At 51.3% G+C, this 15452-nt stretch overlaps 1 protein-coding gene across 2 annotated transcripts in view; it reads right to left on the reverse strand.

The window, feature by feature from the left end:
- Tbc1d9b (TBC1 domain family member 9B) overlaps positions 1–15452 on the reverse strand; it is a 42554-nt gene that overhangs the window by 17377 nt on the left and 9725 nt on the right. For both annotated transcript variants that reach the window (XM_005350158.3, XM_005350160.3), the window contains exons 3-10: positions 13863–13981; positions 8966–9194; positions 7768–8026; positions 6066–6273; positions 4437–4649; positions 2801–2962; positions 2226–2376; positions 1461–1675 (exon numbers count right to left, since the gene is read on the reverse strand). In XM_005350158.3, coding sequence (XP_005350215.1) covers positions 1461–1675; positions 2226–2376; positions 2801–2962; positions 4437–4649; positions 6066–6273; positions 7768–8026; positions 8966–9194; positions 13863–13981 — 1556 coding nt within the window. The remainder of the gene's footprint in view (positions 1–1460; positions 1676–2225; positions 2377–2800; positions 2963–4436; positions 4650–6065; positions 6274–7767; positions 8027–8965; positions 9195–13862; positions 13982–15452) is intronic.

The raw sequence follows: 15452 nt of genomic DNA on the forward strand, positions 1-15452 counted from the left end.
AGGGAGGGAGGGAGGGAGGGAGGGAGGGAGGGAGAGAGGATTAGCCAGCCTTAAAAAGGAAGAAGATTCTGATTCACGCTGCAATGTGATAATGGCTCTTAGGGTCAGTAGGTGAAATGCCAGATGCAAAGGATAAATGCTGTGTGTGAGGTCTCAAAGAAACCCTGGGATAAGTCTCACTCAGTGCCTGTGGCTCCTCCCAGCACTTTTCACCCCGCCCCCTACCCTAAATCTCTCCCTCCCAGGGGGCCGGCTTTGCTTCCTTCCCCCAGCCTCTGAGCCTCACAGCATTAACCACAGCCATTTGATCTTAAGTCTCCTGGTCCTCTCTCTGTTCCCTGTCTCTCCTCTTCCTCTCTCGCTCTCCCCCACTCTCTCTCCTCTCCTGGCCAGGTTTATTCTGCTGGACCAGATCAGTCTGGATCTTTCCAGATGCCTTTGCTTATGCTTTCCCTCTTATCTACAATAAACTGTCTCTACCTTACACAGGAGCATGCACGTCCGCATTTTCTCACTCAGTATGATCACACTCACACGGTGTGCAGAAACTCACATGGTGTGCAGAACAATCAGATTCTGCGGCAGAAGGAGAGTGGGAAAGGGGGAGCGAGAAGTTAGTGTCTGACAGGACAGTTTTAGTGTGGGGAGATGAAATGCTTGGTGCCAAGGGCCGCCTAACAGTGTGTATGTACTTACTGCCGCTGAACCACACACACCTTAGAGGAGCTAAAATGCTAACTTTTGTTTTATGTACGCTGTTCCATACAGACAGAAAAAGACAGTTCTGCTCAGTCTCGGGCAAGGAACCCAGAGAGGACAACTAACTGTATGGCACGGGGCCATTTTATTCTTTTAAAAGAGAATGCGTATGGGTGTCCATGTGCGGGTGCCTGCGAGTACAGAGCCTCCGCAGGCCAGAGCCGTTCACTCCTCTGGAACTGGGGCCACAGGCAATTTTGAGCTGCCTGAGGCGGGCACTGGGAATGGAACTCAGGTCCTCAAGAAGAGCATCACTCTTAACCTCCAGCCATCTCTACAACCCCTTTTCAAACAAGCTGGCAAGCAAGCAAAAACCAGTGTCTCACTTAGCTCAGGGTGGCCTCAAGCTTCCCACGTAGCTGAGGGCGACCATGAATTCCTGACCCTCCTGCCTTGATTTCTCAGGAGCTGAGATTATAAGCTACTAGGTCTTTGTTTTTTGAGACAAGGTCTTGCTTTGTGGCCCAGGGTAACTTTGAACTTGCAGCAATCCCCTTACATCATCCTCCCACGAGTGAGGATCATAGGCACAGGCCATCATGTCTGGCTAAGCTACAGCTTTTCTGGGTTAGGTTCTTCCTCAGGGTATGGACAGGATCATGAGTGTGTCGGGTCACCACAGGCTCAGACCACCAGCACTTGCCCCTGGGAGGCTATGGTGGGAGATATTATCCCCGGGGTCCTCCGCTAAGCCCCATTACCTGGCAGTAGCCAATAGTAGGGTTTCGGAACGCATAGGCAGTCAGCACTCGCCGAAGCGCAGCAATTCCAAGCTCATTCTGGAAAGCAGGGTGCTCGGGCATGGAGCGGTGGAGGTCTCGCTCGATCTCCTCAGTAGCCAGGCTGTATTTCCCCATGGACTTCTCCACTAGCTCAGCGTAGTAGCCAGGATGGGTCACCATCTCATTCCAGGCCCCTGGGGAGACACGGGTGGCAGCTGTCTTTCTTTTCTTTCTCCTAGTTCTTGGCCAACAGTGACAGGGCTGACTGAAGACACAAATGTCCCACGGGAGAGAACTCTGAGATCAGCTGCAGGGTGTGAGGGCAAGTTTCCCTGGAGACAGCTCTAAGAAACTCAAATGGCCTGGCTTCTAAAACGTCCAAGTGGCCAAACGTATGAACGCTGTCGGAGTTTGTCCCAAGGGAAACCGCCTGTCAGGGCACCTTCCTGCCTTCAACTGTGCAGTCACCACTGACAGTACCTGCGCTGGCACCTGCTGCTCTGGGCTTCAGCCCTTATGTCGCTGAGGTCCTTACTTTCAATTCTCTGAGAGCTAGCAGCGCCCTTCTGTCCGGCTGACTTCAGGAGGCTGGCTCAGGGACCAGAGGAACTGGCCTGACACAAGTCTCCCTTTGATGCCAGGGATGAACCGAAGGCCTCACACAAGTTCAGGACAAGCTCACCCAGTCATACACAGAAAGCTCTGTGGGCTTAGAGTGGCTGAGTCAAGGCGGGAAGCACTCACCAGAGAAGAGGAGCCAAAGCTCCCCGCGGAGGCTCTCGGGGATGCCCTTCAGGACCAGCTCCCGGGTCTTGGCTGTTCGGTACATGCACATGCCACGCCCGTACTCAAAGAAGTGGATGCTCCATGATTCCTCCTTCATCTTCTCCTTGGCCTGAGAGAGGGACGTGAGGGTGGAGCTGAAGAGAGTCTCGGTGCTGAGGCACTGGTGGCAGGTCTTCCTCATCTCAGCAAGGCTAGCAGCCTGCTGTGTGGAGAGCTGCTACAAGCTCAGACTTCAGAGTCATGACGGCAAAAGAAGGTATGAGGACTCAGCTTGCCTCCCCCTCCCAGTTCGTCAGCAGCAGAGGGCCGCTCCTGTTAGAGGCCCAGGGTTCCTGGGGAAAAGCACCCCCCAACACAGGGCAGGTTGTACACCTGACACTGTCCAGTGTAGACCAAGAGGGTACGCCCAGCCTGGTAAGTCATGAGGGATAGTGCTGGTCACAAAGGCCTAGCCTAGAGGTGGCTCCAGCCTTCCTCCTGAGGTCTCAACTCAGGCATAAGTTGCTCAAGAAGCACCGGTGCTCAAGGCTTACCCCTTTGGCGCCAAGGTCCTCCATGGGTGAGTTTTTTTGGAATACTTTGAGCAGGCCCTGGGAAGCAGTAGGAACCTCTTGTGTATTGAAACTCGGAGGGCTGCTGAGGGGAGAGGATGGGTTGGTGGGTGGTTCTGGTGCCTCACGAGGAGCTGGGAGAGACTAGAAAATACGAGAGGGAAAGTGCCTGAGCTGCCCAGGGGCCTCTGATGTGCACACCCACACAAACAGCTGAGCAAAGATGCCTCCGAGGGTCAGTGGTGCCAAGAGAAGGCTACAGACAGGGCACAGCCCACATTTCCTCTCTGGAAGGCTGAAGCCAAAGCCACCCACACTAGCCAGCTGGGGCCCGTCACAGGCAACTGGTTCTTCCTCTTGGAACTTGCGTCCTGTGACATTAAGCATGTAGGAGGCCAGCTCCACATTTTCTGTGTGTGCAGGCCAGAGGACAACCTGTGGGAGTCAGTTCTCTCCTTCCACCGTGTGGACTCCAAGGATTGAACTCACGTCACCAGGCTTAGCAGCAAGTGCTTTACCTACCGAGCCATCACACGAGCCCTGAGGGGTTCTTTCAGAAACAGAAAAATTCACCCTCAAATTCGTATGGAATTTCAAGGTATCCTGTTTTATTTTTTCTTCTGTTTCGTTTTTATCCATGGGCCTACAATATATTAAATTCCACGAGAGTATGAGTTTTTGGTTCTTTTGGTCTTTTTACATATTTTTAAATTTAATTTTCTGTGTATTATGTGTGTCGGTGGGTGCCTGAAGCTGGAGTTACAGGTGGTTGTGAGCTGCTTGATGGGTGCTGGGTACTAAACTCAGGTCCTCCAGGAGAGCAGGGAGTGCTCTTAATGGCACAGCCCCCTTTGCTGTTTGAGACAGGGTCTCCCTATGTGGTCATGACTGTTCTGTTCTGGAACTCAATATATACATATACATACATACATACATACATACACACACACACACACATACATACATACATACATACATACATATATATGTAATCTCAGGCTAGCTTTGAACTTGTAGTGATCTTTTATCTGTCTTCCAGGTTCTGGGATTACAAATCCGCTGCCATGTTGAGCATTAGAGTGTGTGTTTTGTCTAACTTGATCACTGTCCTATGTATGGTGCCTGCAAAGGCAGCTGGATGCTAGCATCCAGAAGAAATGAAATACCACGAAGATGAAGCCATGATGAGTGCTCAGGAAAGGCTTGACTTGCTCTGGCCCTGTCACTCAAGGTACGGAGTCCTGTGAAGGTGGGGCAGTACCACCACCTTCCTTCCTTTCTGGTGACACTGGAGATGGAACATTAGGGCCATGTGCAAGCTGTATCCCTAGTCCTTGGTTTTTCAGACAGGGTCTTACCAGTTCTCTGGGCTGGCCTTGGACTTGTGATCTTCCTATCTCAGCCTATGAAGTGTTAGGATTACAGGGATACTTCACTGCCCTTGGTTCAGGTACCTCTTTGTAGTGGAACTGTTTTGTTCTCTATAGAACACAGGGGCTGTGAGTCACCCTCCAGCATGGCTCCCACAGCATGCACCACAGGGCTGGGCTCAGGGGAGAGCGGATGAGGGCATTTGGAGGCTCTTCATCTGGATTTGACCCTTCTGTTCCTTCCTTACCTCTGGGCCTGGGTCCACAATGCTGGCCTTTGCTCCCCCAGTGTTGCCGCCTAGCTGCTTAGACGGAGTTTTCTGGAGGAAGTCAGAGATCCTCTGAACCAGAAAGTCACGGTCTTTCAGGTTGGCAAACAGAAAGGTCATTTTACTCTTGGTGCTGATAGACAGAGGGCTGGGCAGGACACTGGAGCTGTCAGCTTTCTCGACAATGGTCACCTAAGGCAGCGAAAGAATGTTTTGGGGTGTCTGTATCTTAGGATGCTGAACCACAGTGGCCTTAGGGCGCCCTCTCCTGGGCACAGTGCAATGGGGCACTGAGTGGCCCAACTGGATTAGGTTCCTGCCACGGGCACTTGTGATTCTGTGCAAGATACTTGTGTGTCTAAGTCTCAGTTTCTCGTGTCACAGAAGGGTGAGCGCCATGGCCTTGCATGGCCTCTGTAGAGACGACAATGAAAAACGTAAATGTTTAGCACAGCTGCTGTCCCTACTGGCTTTTAAAAGATAACTCATAGCTGTGCCCTCTCAAACATGTGAGCGGCCCCTCAACTGCAAGGCTGCCCACAGCCCCTGCCAGGGAACACTTCCTGGCAGCTTCTGCAAAGCTTGGCTCCGACTACAATGCGTAGAAAGAGCAGCACAGGTGCACAGACGTGGGGCAGACTTTCAGCCTGCAGTGAGTGCAACCCAGCTCCAGCAGGGAGCAAACAATGGGCACACAGGCTAGGCCTGGTCAGCAGGGGTCAATGTTGGCAACAAGGAAGGCCAGGCAGTCACGCTTGTTACTGACGATGTCTCTAGAGAGGCAGTGACTGAGCTGTGACCTGGTCTCATCAGGTAAGGAGCTGGGTGAGAGAGGCAGGACAGAGGGGACAAGCACCACCGTTGAGAGGTGCCTGGGATGGAGTGGAGGGTGCAGGAGCTAGAACAGATGGAGCGGGGTGGGCTGTGTCTGTCTCTAAATGGGGTTTGTGCAGCATTTACATGTGATGAGTAAAAAAGTATCTGAACGTGTACACATGCAATCATATGTACATGCACATGTGTGAGACATACATGGGTTTTACATGTGTGAAAGTGTGTGGAGAGCATATAGGTGAATGTGTGGTGGATATATGGGTATATGCAGGAACAGATCTGTGTGTGTGTGTATGTGTGCAGGCGTGAGTGGCCACATGCAGTCTGTGGTGTGTGGAGGCCTGAGAAGGCCAGATGGTGTACTGAGGTCGCAAGAGGTAGTTGGGGGTTTTCTGAGCACAGGGAGAAGATGCTGGAGGAGCCTAGGCAGGGCACCACTAACGCTGCCTGGCATCTCCAATTTTTCTGGCTACACTGGGAGGAGGATTGGATGTGGTCGGGACTTTCCTGAGGAGGCCGTGGAGACAGAGATAGACTTGGGAGGGAGTCCTGACAGGACGCCACTGTTGGAACACAAAATCCAGGGAGCAGAACAAGGGTGATTGCTTCTCCCTGGGCAATGGATGGCAGAGCGTCACTTAGCAAAGGGAAGGCATGAAGGATATGTCTGGGAGTGGAACCCTAGAGCCTGTGGGCCCCCTGGATGTGCTGGGAGGATGGGCCAGCCTCCATCCTGACGGACTGCAGAGCTCTATGCAGGCCAGAGGTGCTCACCTCCCTCAGAGGAATGATGAGACGGCACGCGTCTTCCTCCTTGCTGGCAAAGCAGATGTAGTTATTGGAGATGAACATCTGGCCGGGGATGTGCAGCTTGTTAAACGGCGTCCACAGGGTGCAGCCCGTGTGGCCATCCAGCCGCTCGTCTTTGGGAAGCCGGAACGTGGCCCTGTAGCACTCGTTCTTGGCTCGGGCGTCCAGGTCTCTGAGGAAACAAAGTGGGAAGCGGGAGTAGGGCAAACATTTCTCAGTTTCACAGTGGATTCCAGATCTCTGGGGCTTTCCGGTGAGCAAGTCATGCCTGGGAATTGGAACTCAAGGGAAGTTTTTTTTTTTTTGTTTTTGTTTTTTGAGAAGGATTTCTCTGTGTAATAGTTCTGGCTGTCCTGGAATTTGCTTTGAGGCTACTTCTTGACCCCAGGGAAGAGCTAACCCCACCTTGAAACCCAGACAAGATACCCCAGCAAGGAGCAAAAGAGCTGAATCCAAATGTATGCTGGCTCTCTCTGAGCAGAGATGTCTGATGGCTGTGAACAGTGGCTTTTTGTTGTTGTTGTTGTTGTTGTTTTTTGAGACAGGGTTTCTCTGTAGCTTTGGAGCCTGTCTTGGAACTAGCTCTTGTAGACCAGGCTGACTTTGAACACACAGAGATCCACCTGCCTCTGCCTCCCAAGTCCCGGGATTAAAGGTGTGTGCCACCATCACCCAGCTATTTTATGTGAAATCTTATAAAGGTGTCAGATCTCCTGGAACCAGAAGTACAGACAGTTGTAAGCTACCATGTGGGTTCTGGGAATCGAACCTCAGGAACCTCAGGAACCTCAGGAAGAGTAACCAGTGCTCTTACCCCTGAGCCATCTCTCCAGACCACCAAGAGAGCTTCATATCTGCCTAACCAGAGTCTGAGCACATAGTCAGACTCACTGCCTGCCAAGTTCCAGCATGGCTTCTTATCTTCCTAGATGGTCACCTTGTCACTCCCATCAGGAGTGACAACCTGCACAACATCCTGACCTAGAAGGTGCATGGTAGGCCTACACCTGGTGAAGGGGTGTAGCCTAGGAAGTAATCTAACTGAGATGAGGTCTCCAAACACCAGTGTGGAGTCCAGGAGTGCTTACCCTGACTGTGGAGCCCAGAAAAACCTCTGCAATCTGACTCAAATGAGTGCTCTTCCCATGAGGCTAAAACCTGAGGCCCAAACAGAAGTGATCTGCAGAGCTGGTCACCTTGATCCATTCTTCAGCCACCTGTAGGGGCAGAATGGTGGTGACCTCAGCTCTACACGGACCGGTCTCCTTTGCTAGCTTTGGGCCTGAGGACACATGCACACCCATCACACCCCAGCACTCAGTCACCAAAGACTTCCAGGGCGGCCTCCTGGGAATCTTACGTATTCTGACGAGGGTGGTCTACATTCTAACTCCACTGCTTCCTGGTTGAGGGACGGCTCTTGTCACTCAGCCTCCTGATCTCAGACAAGAGATGGTGAGACTACACAAGCACAAGGAGCTTTCTCCCCGTGGTGGTATTCGTGGCTCTCTCGATACAATACTATCATGGTCTGTCTGTGGCTTCTTTCCCAAGTAGCGGGCCTGGGAGGACATGTGCTGGACACCCGGCAGGGTTAGTGGACCTAGCCCAAGGGAACCATTCTCACTGCTGCGGGATCTCCCCATTCCTTGGGAGGGTGGCGTACCGCTTTAGAGCTGAGATGTTCTTATGCGGCCGGATGGGCCTAGGCAGGGCCTTGTCCTCCAGGAAGCCTTCACTGTCCAGCAGCTGCCGCATGGCCAGGTTGGCCAGCTGTTCCATGAGCTTGAAGGTCTCACCGATGTTAAGGAACATGGAGAAGAACAGTTCCTGGTCCCGCGTGTCCACACGTATGCTCTCGGGGAAGAGCAGAGTGGCGTTCTTCTCTAGGCGTGTGACATCCACCCACTGTACCACCAGACTCACTGATAACAACAGGGACAAACACAGCAACCATTACAAGTGAACAAGGTGAGACTCCCGCTCCCTTTCAGGGCCTCGCCTGGATTGCTTCACAAGGACACTATCTACTTCCATCCCTTCACGCTGAGCCTAGTCATACTAAGTGAGATACGTGATCCATGAGGAGGCACCAGCCCCTCGGGGTCGGGTTCATGTTGCTCCAAGACCAACCTTAGTGAATGTTTGCCCCAGGTGGATGAGGGGGGAAAGGTGCAAATACGCAGAGAACTAGCTAAGACTCTGGCCCCAAGGGACCTTACTGGGGTAGGAACCGAACCTCAACATGGTAAGATTGGCACAGAAAAGGGTATCAGTCTCCACAGAGGAGAAGACTGGCCACTGCAGTCTCGACAGGTAAACAGTTAGGGCAGAAGGAGGTCAAGGAGGGCAGGGAGGGAGGTGGGCTCAGGAACTAGCGCTGACACCTGCCAATCGAGATAGCGGTAGACTTGGAAGTTCCTTCTGGGGTGACAGCAACAGCAGGGGGAACTGAGTTACACTGGGATTGCGCCTTGCCTCCTGAGGTCAGGGTATTCTGCAGGGAGAACCTGTGGTAGGTGACAGTGGCCTATACCTGAGGCTCTACATGATCTTAAAGCACTTGAGGAAGCCGTGCCACTGAGCATAACAACGGAAGTGAAAAGCAGGAGGCCTCAGTTACTGCAACAGCAACAGTGGGCGTGGATGCAGCGCTGCCAGGCGCAGGTGCTGCCTGGGTGCGCTCATCACCTAAGGTGGCACCGAGGTTTAACGAGACAAAGAGCTGGGTACAGAAAGAAAGAAAGGAGCTGCACTAGGAATGTGGGCACTTTGGAGAGGCAGTGAATTTAGGGAAGCAAGGGTGCAGGGGAGCTGCGTATGGGTGGGGAACTAGAGGAAGGTGTGCCTTCCGCCCCCCTTACCTTCCTTCCCCAGCAGGAAGGAGTAGAAGCACAGGTGGTTGACAGTCAGGTAGAGCCAGCCCTGCCGTGGCACTCGGCCCTTCCAGAAACTACAGGAGTAGTAGTTGACCAGCTTCTCGCCCTCCGGCATGCCGAACTGCTTCCGCATCTTTAGCTCTGCCTCCTTAAATTTCCCAGGGTCCTCATCCCCCTGGGGCTGCAGGTTCTTGTTCTCTTCTGCAATGATACCCTAGGGGGGACAACAGGGCTTTGGCCACTGCACCTGTTGGAGCAGACCCAGAAAGGAGCAGAGAGGCCAGGAACCCAGAATCCAGGACTTGTTTCGTTAATTAAGGTGGTGGTGGCACATGCTTTTAACCTCAGCACTGGGAGGCAGAGACAGGCGGATCTCAGTGAGTTCGAGGCCAGTCTGGTCTACAGAGCGAGTTCCAGGGCAGTCTCCAAAGCTACACAGAGAAACCCTGTCTTGAACGCCCCCTCCCAAAGAAAATTAGGCAGTGGTGGTGGTACATGCCTAAAATTCCGGCACTTGGGAAACAGAGGCAGGTGGATCTCTGTGAGTTCGAGGCCAGTCTGGTCTACAGAGTGAGTTCCAGGACAGGCTCATCTCTAAACCCCCTCAAACAATTTGAGGGGGAGGGTGTTGGGGAGTCTCAAACAGTCTAGGCTGACTTCAAACTCTCCATGTAGGTAAACCCAATCCTCTGTCTTACGGCCCAAATGCTGAGATTACAGGCATCTGCCACACACTTGGCTTAGGTGGGGCTAGGATCAAACCTAGAGCCTTATGCATGCTCAGCTGTACTCTGAGCCACATTCCTGGCCCTCAGTTAATTTTCAACATTAGCTTACAAAGGAGTGGGTTTCATTATGACATTTATTTATATTTTATGTATAAGTGTGTTTTATGTATGCCTGCATGTCAGAAGGGAGCATCAGATCCTATTACAGATGGTTGTGAGTCACCATGAAGTTGCTGGGAATTGAACTCAGAACCTCTGGAAGAGTAATCAGTGCTCTTAACCTCTGAGTCATTTCTCTAGCCCTGACATTTTCTTTTTTTAAAGACTTATTTTCTTATTTGTGTGTGTGAATGTTTGCCATGTGTAGCAGTGCCGATGGAGGCTAGGAGAGGGTGGTGGATTCCCTGGAGCTGGAGTTCCAGGCAGCCCTTCCCTGCAGGCCCCTTTCCTAGGTTTCGGCTGGTAGCTAACACTCCCTCCCTCTGTGGAGCGCCCGGGAGACCTAAGAGCAGGGAGTGGAGGCTGACAAGTCCCTCTGCCTTGCCCTCTGACGTCCCCACTGGAGTCAGCAGCCCTGTGGCTTCGACAGCTCCCCAGTCTCTGCCCAGGAGTACCAGTCCTTCCTTACCTGTCAAAATCACAGGGTAGATTTTTAAATGGCTGACCTGGTTGTTTTTAAATATAGTTATTTAGGCTAAATATCAGGATCAGATTTCCACTTATTATGTGTGTATGTGTGCACGGTGTGTGTGCACTGGTATGTAAGAACAACTTTGGGGAGTTGGTTCTTCCCTCCTATCCATGCGGGTTCCAGCCGTAGAACTCGGGTTGCTAGGCTTGCACATCAAGTGACTTTCCCAGCTGCACCACCTCTCAGGGCCTAGGTGTCTGTCTTAGGGTTTCTATTGCTGCAACAAAACACCATGACCCAAAAGCAACTTGTGGAGAAAAGAGTTTGGTCAGTTTACACTTCCTCACTGCTGTCCATGACCAAAGGAAGTCAGGACAGGAACTCAAGCAGGGGAGGAACTCGGAGGCAGGAGCTGATGCAGAGGCCATGGAGGGGAGCTGCTTACTGACTTGCTTAGGCTGGCTTGCTCAGCCTGCTTTTTTATAGAACCTAGGCATGGCACCATGCACCAGGGGTTGGGCCCTCCCCCACTGGTCACTAATTAAGAAAATGCACAATGGCTGGATCTCATGGAGGCATTTCCTCAGCTGAGGCTCCCCCTTCTCTGACTCTAGCTTGTGTCAAGTTGACACCAAACGAGTCAGTACCTCTTCCTTCCTTTCCATTCTCCATATGAGTAAGCTATATTCGAGGGAAGGCCAAGTCTGCCTCCTACCAAGTCCCACAGCTGTTTCTGCCTTTCCTTCTTTCCTCTTCACACTCCCTCTCCCACGCGGGTTGCTGGACGCTCTCTTCACCCTGGGTCCCGTATGCTTCTGGATCCACCCCCTACTCTTTTATTCTCGTTTTTTTTTTTTTTTTTTTTTAAGGAATTAGCTTTGGTTTTAGACTTTCAGCTTCCTTCTAACTTCCTGTTTTCTCTAGAGTTGGTTTTTAACTTCCTAAATAGGACACCTGGCCCATTTAGGGTCACCCTAGTCTTCCCTAACATTTAAAAGTCCTTTCTCTGCACTGCTGCTGCCTTGCACCAATTACAGTATATAGCATTTCAACCATTATTCAGATGGCTTTTCTATTGTATGTTCACAGGTATGGGCGTGTACGTGTGTACCTGTGTGCACGTGTGTGGAAGCGGTTGCTGCCAGGTGTCGTTCCTGATTGCCTTCTACCCTATACACTGTCTTGGGCCCAGAACCACCTACTAGCTAGTCTCGCTAGGCCGCTTGCTTAGGGGAAACCATGCTTCCACCTTCTGGTACTGGGATTATCAGCGGGATGCCATGGCCACTCAGCATTTACATTGGTACAGGAAATTTGAACTCCAGTCCTTGCATTTACAAGGTGAGAACTTTACCTGCTAAGCCACCTACCAGCCCCCTTGTTCAGTTTTGTTTCCATGGGCTACCCTGCAATCTCCAAAGGCTGCTTGGAGGCCTCATCCTCTTCCCAGCAGGACTGTGAGTTGGTGTGGTGGACCCATAAGAGGTGGGACCCAGTGGGAGGTCTTCTGGTCACCAGGGACATGCCTTCATGAGGATACAGGGATCGCTGGGCATGGTGGCACTCGGACTCACAGGCAGATGGCTGTGAGTTTGAAGCTAGTGTAGTCTATATAGTGAGTTCTAGGCTAGCCGAGGTAGTATGGGCACCCTAATTCCCTTCCATGTCTTGGCTGTGAGTTGAGCAGCTTTGCCCGGTCACACACTTGGACCATGATGTACCAAGCAGGGCAAAACCCACCTCAACTGTATATTAAGACAAAACCAAAAAAATAAAACAAAAAAACCCCAAAATTCCTTTTAGCTTTATAAGCTGATTATACTTGCTACAGTTAACAAAAAGTGAACTGATGTCCTTTCTTCTTTGAGGTCTGAGTCATTCCAAACGTTAGTGTTCTGCTGATGTGACTGTTAGGGCTAGCATTTAGAAGATATTTGATAAGGCTGCTACCGTTACTACTACTACCCCTCAACAGGAGAGTAGCAGCTTGGCTTTGCCTGCTTCCCTGGAGCTGTAAGACAACACAGGTCCTGCCTAGAACCCCAGTGTGTGCACAGAAAAGCTAAGAAACTTGGTCCAGTCTGTCCAGGTCTACGATGTTCCAATGTGATGAATTCACAAGACTTACTGAAAGCAACTTTGCGCTGTCAAACTCTGCACAGCAAGGGTCTGCCTGGGAATCTCAATGCAGCCCAGGCTGGTCTGGAACTCACAGGCTTCGACTTGCCTCCTGAGTGGTGGGATCACAGCTGTGCGCTACAATGTTTGGCTCCATAATCATTACTTGGCTATAAAATATTCCATTAAGCACACCACACATGACTTAATAAGTCCCCTGAAGATAATGCACTGAGCAGAATAAACACTTAGAAAGTACTGGAAAGGGCTTGCAAGATCACTGTTTCCAGACTGCAGAGGAAGGAAGAGCGTTGGTTTCTTATGGGGCTGGGAGCCACTGCTTCCAGTGCTTGGGCTAATTGAGGCTGCAGAAAGCATAGCAACACGTGTCAATCACTTTGCCCCTATGACGACACCACAGGGCACCCCCCAAGAATTGCTGCATAAAAAGCTAGGGGCCTTTTTGTTGATGTTTGTTTGTTTGTTTTTCAAGACAGGGTTTCTCTATATAACAGCTCTAGCTATCTTGGAACTCACTCCGTAGACCAGGCTGGCCTCGAACTCACAGAAACCCACTGCCTCTGCCTCCCAAGTGCTGAGATTAAAGGTATGCGCCACCACACCTGGCTGGTATGCACCGTTTAACTCTAAGGTTAAAAGATGATGTCTGATGGATCCAGAATTTTCAGTCCATGACTGCATGACCCTGTTGCTTTGAGACGGTGATGGCACAGCACACCATGGTGGAGAGTGCATAGCCAAAGAGGTCTGTCCACCTCGTGCTGACAAGAAGCAATGGAGAAGGGCCCAGGGTCCCAATAGCCCCATTCAAGGGCACCTCTCCATCTGTCTAATTGCCTTCTGTGAGTTCCCATCTCCTAAAGAGTCCAGCAATTTCTAATAAGAACATGGCCTGAGAAACAAACAGTCAACCCATGGCCTTTGGCGTACATTCACGATCAAAACTACAATAGTAGAAGTCACTTCCATGGCCCTTTCAACCATTGGATGAGAGGGCGCTTCAGTTTTCATCCTGTGAAATGGGAACAAAGCCCACATCAGGCAGAGCACTGGTTCTAGGAAGCCCAGAGACACACGAATCTGTGTATGTTTAAGTTTCTTCTATAAAAGGACAGGGTTTCCGTGCAGCCTGTGCCCACCCTCCCACACGCTTCAGCTCATCTTACAGCATGCAGCGCAGCAGGAATGCTCTGCTCTGCTGGATGCTTACGACAGACTGACAATGGAAGTCTCTGTTCAGTGCAGATGTAATTCTTTTCCTCAGGTTTTCTGACTCACAGCTGGAGCCATAGAAGCATGGCCCACAGACACCGAGCATCAATTGTGTGCTGCAACTACCACCCCACAAAGAGAGCCACGGCTGTCAGGGGGACATGAGCCTTACGTGTATCTTGCCCTTGACGAAGGTGGTGATGTCTTCCTCGCTGTCGAAGATGGACAGTGTCTGAAGCAAGTTGTTTTCCAGCCATTCCCAGTGTTTGGTGATCTCTTTGCGGGAAGAACCTAGTTGAGTGAGATGAAATCATGAGGTCTCGAGACTCGAAGCGGAGAGGTGGGTCCCAGGTTCTCTATTTGGGGGATCACGGTCTTCAGTACAGATTAACCTTTCCTGCTTAAACTTCCTATTCCAGCAGAGGCCATAAACACAGAAAGCCAGAACTACAGAACCCTTCCTCCTCAGCATCAAGGGGGACACCCGGCTCTGTATCCCTGTCCTTCTAGAGACAACCAATCTACGTGCCACAGGCTTGTGAACTCATCCAGCTTCTTTGTCCAGCTGACAGAATCTCTGCAGGGCAGGCATATGGGTACTGCCCACCTCACGTCTCCTGCTGGCCTCCCCCACCACAGTGTCCGCCTGAGCACTGCAGGTCCAGAGGAAGTAAGCGGCCTTGGAGAAGGCAGTGTAGCAATACTCCCGAGGGCTGGAGATTGTCGGCTCCTATCGAGGGCTTAGAGACCTCTCAGAATGGATGGCTACAAGGGTGGGAGGAGCATCCTATATTCTTCTCAGCTGTGCTAGGGCGGACCCTGGCAGGAAATGTAACTATGCCCACACAAGATGAACCAGAAGATAGAACCAACCTAGGGTATCTTGGGAAAATGCTTCACTACTGAGCCACACCCCCAGCCCTGAAGAAGGCACCCTTTTCTAATCGGCAACACTCTTGTAGCAGCTGAGCAGGGGACCCTGACCCCTTCCCTGGCTAGGCCTGGTGGTCCCTGCCCCCTCCCACCCGCAGCCCAGCTCACTGCTCCACCGCAGCCTGGATGGCCTTTGCTAGAGATGGTTTGTCTGCTTCTTATTCACAACTCACTAACCAGACACAGAATTCCACAGTGCGGAGCCTCTCCCTTGATGGCCTCCCGGAAGCTGCCCACGGGAAGCTGTGAGCCGGAATTGCTAGACAACTCAGTGAGTCACACGGAACTGCCTCCCTGCAAGCCCCTTTTAGCTCCCCCATTTTCGTTCCTGTTTGTCTTTCTCTTACGACCTCCTAGAGGCCAGGGTCTGGTTGGTAAAAAGGGGTTTCTTTCTGCTTTTTTCTGTTTTGGGCCAAGAACCCACATTCAAATTCAGAAGTTAAACGGACATGACGCAACTCTTAGTATCATTTCATTTTCTTTCTTCCTTTTTTCATTTCATTTTCTTAAATTCAGATTTATTTTATTTTTTTTGGAACAGGGTTTCCTCATGTAGCCCTGGCTGTCAGGCGACTCACTCTGTAGACCAGACTGTCCGTCTGCCTCTGCCTCCCAAGTGCTGGAATTTAAGGCGTGGCCACCCCTGCCCAGATTATTGTATGTGTGGAAATGTTTTGCCTGCATGTATGTGCACCACTTGTGTGTACCCAGAGGTCAGCAAAAGGGGTTGGATCTCCTGGAACTGGAGTTTTAATTTTTTTTTTTATTTTTTTGGTTTTTCAAGACAGGGTTTCTCTGTGGCTTTGGAGTCTGTCCTGGAACTAGCTCT

This window comes from Microtus ochrogaster, chromosome 7 (genome assembly GCF_000317375.1).
Source record: "Microtus ochrogaster isolate Prairie Vole_2 chromosome 7, MicOch1.0, whole genome shotgun sequence".
In the NCBI taxonomy this organism is placed as follows: Eukaryota; Metazoa; Chordata; class Mammalia; order Rodentia; family Cricetidae; genus Microtus; species Microtus ochrogaster.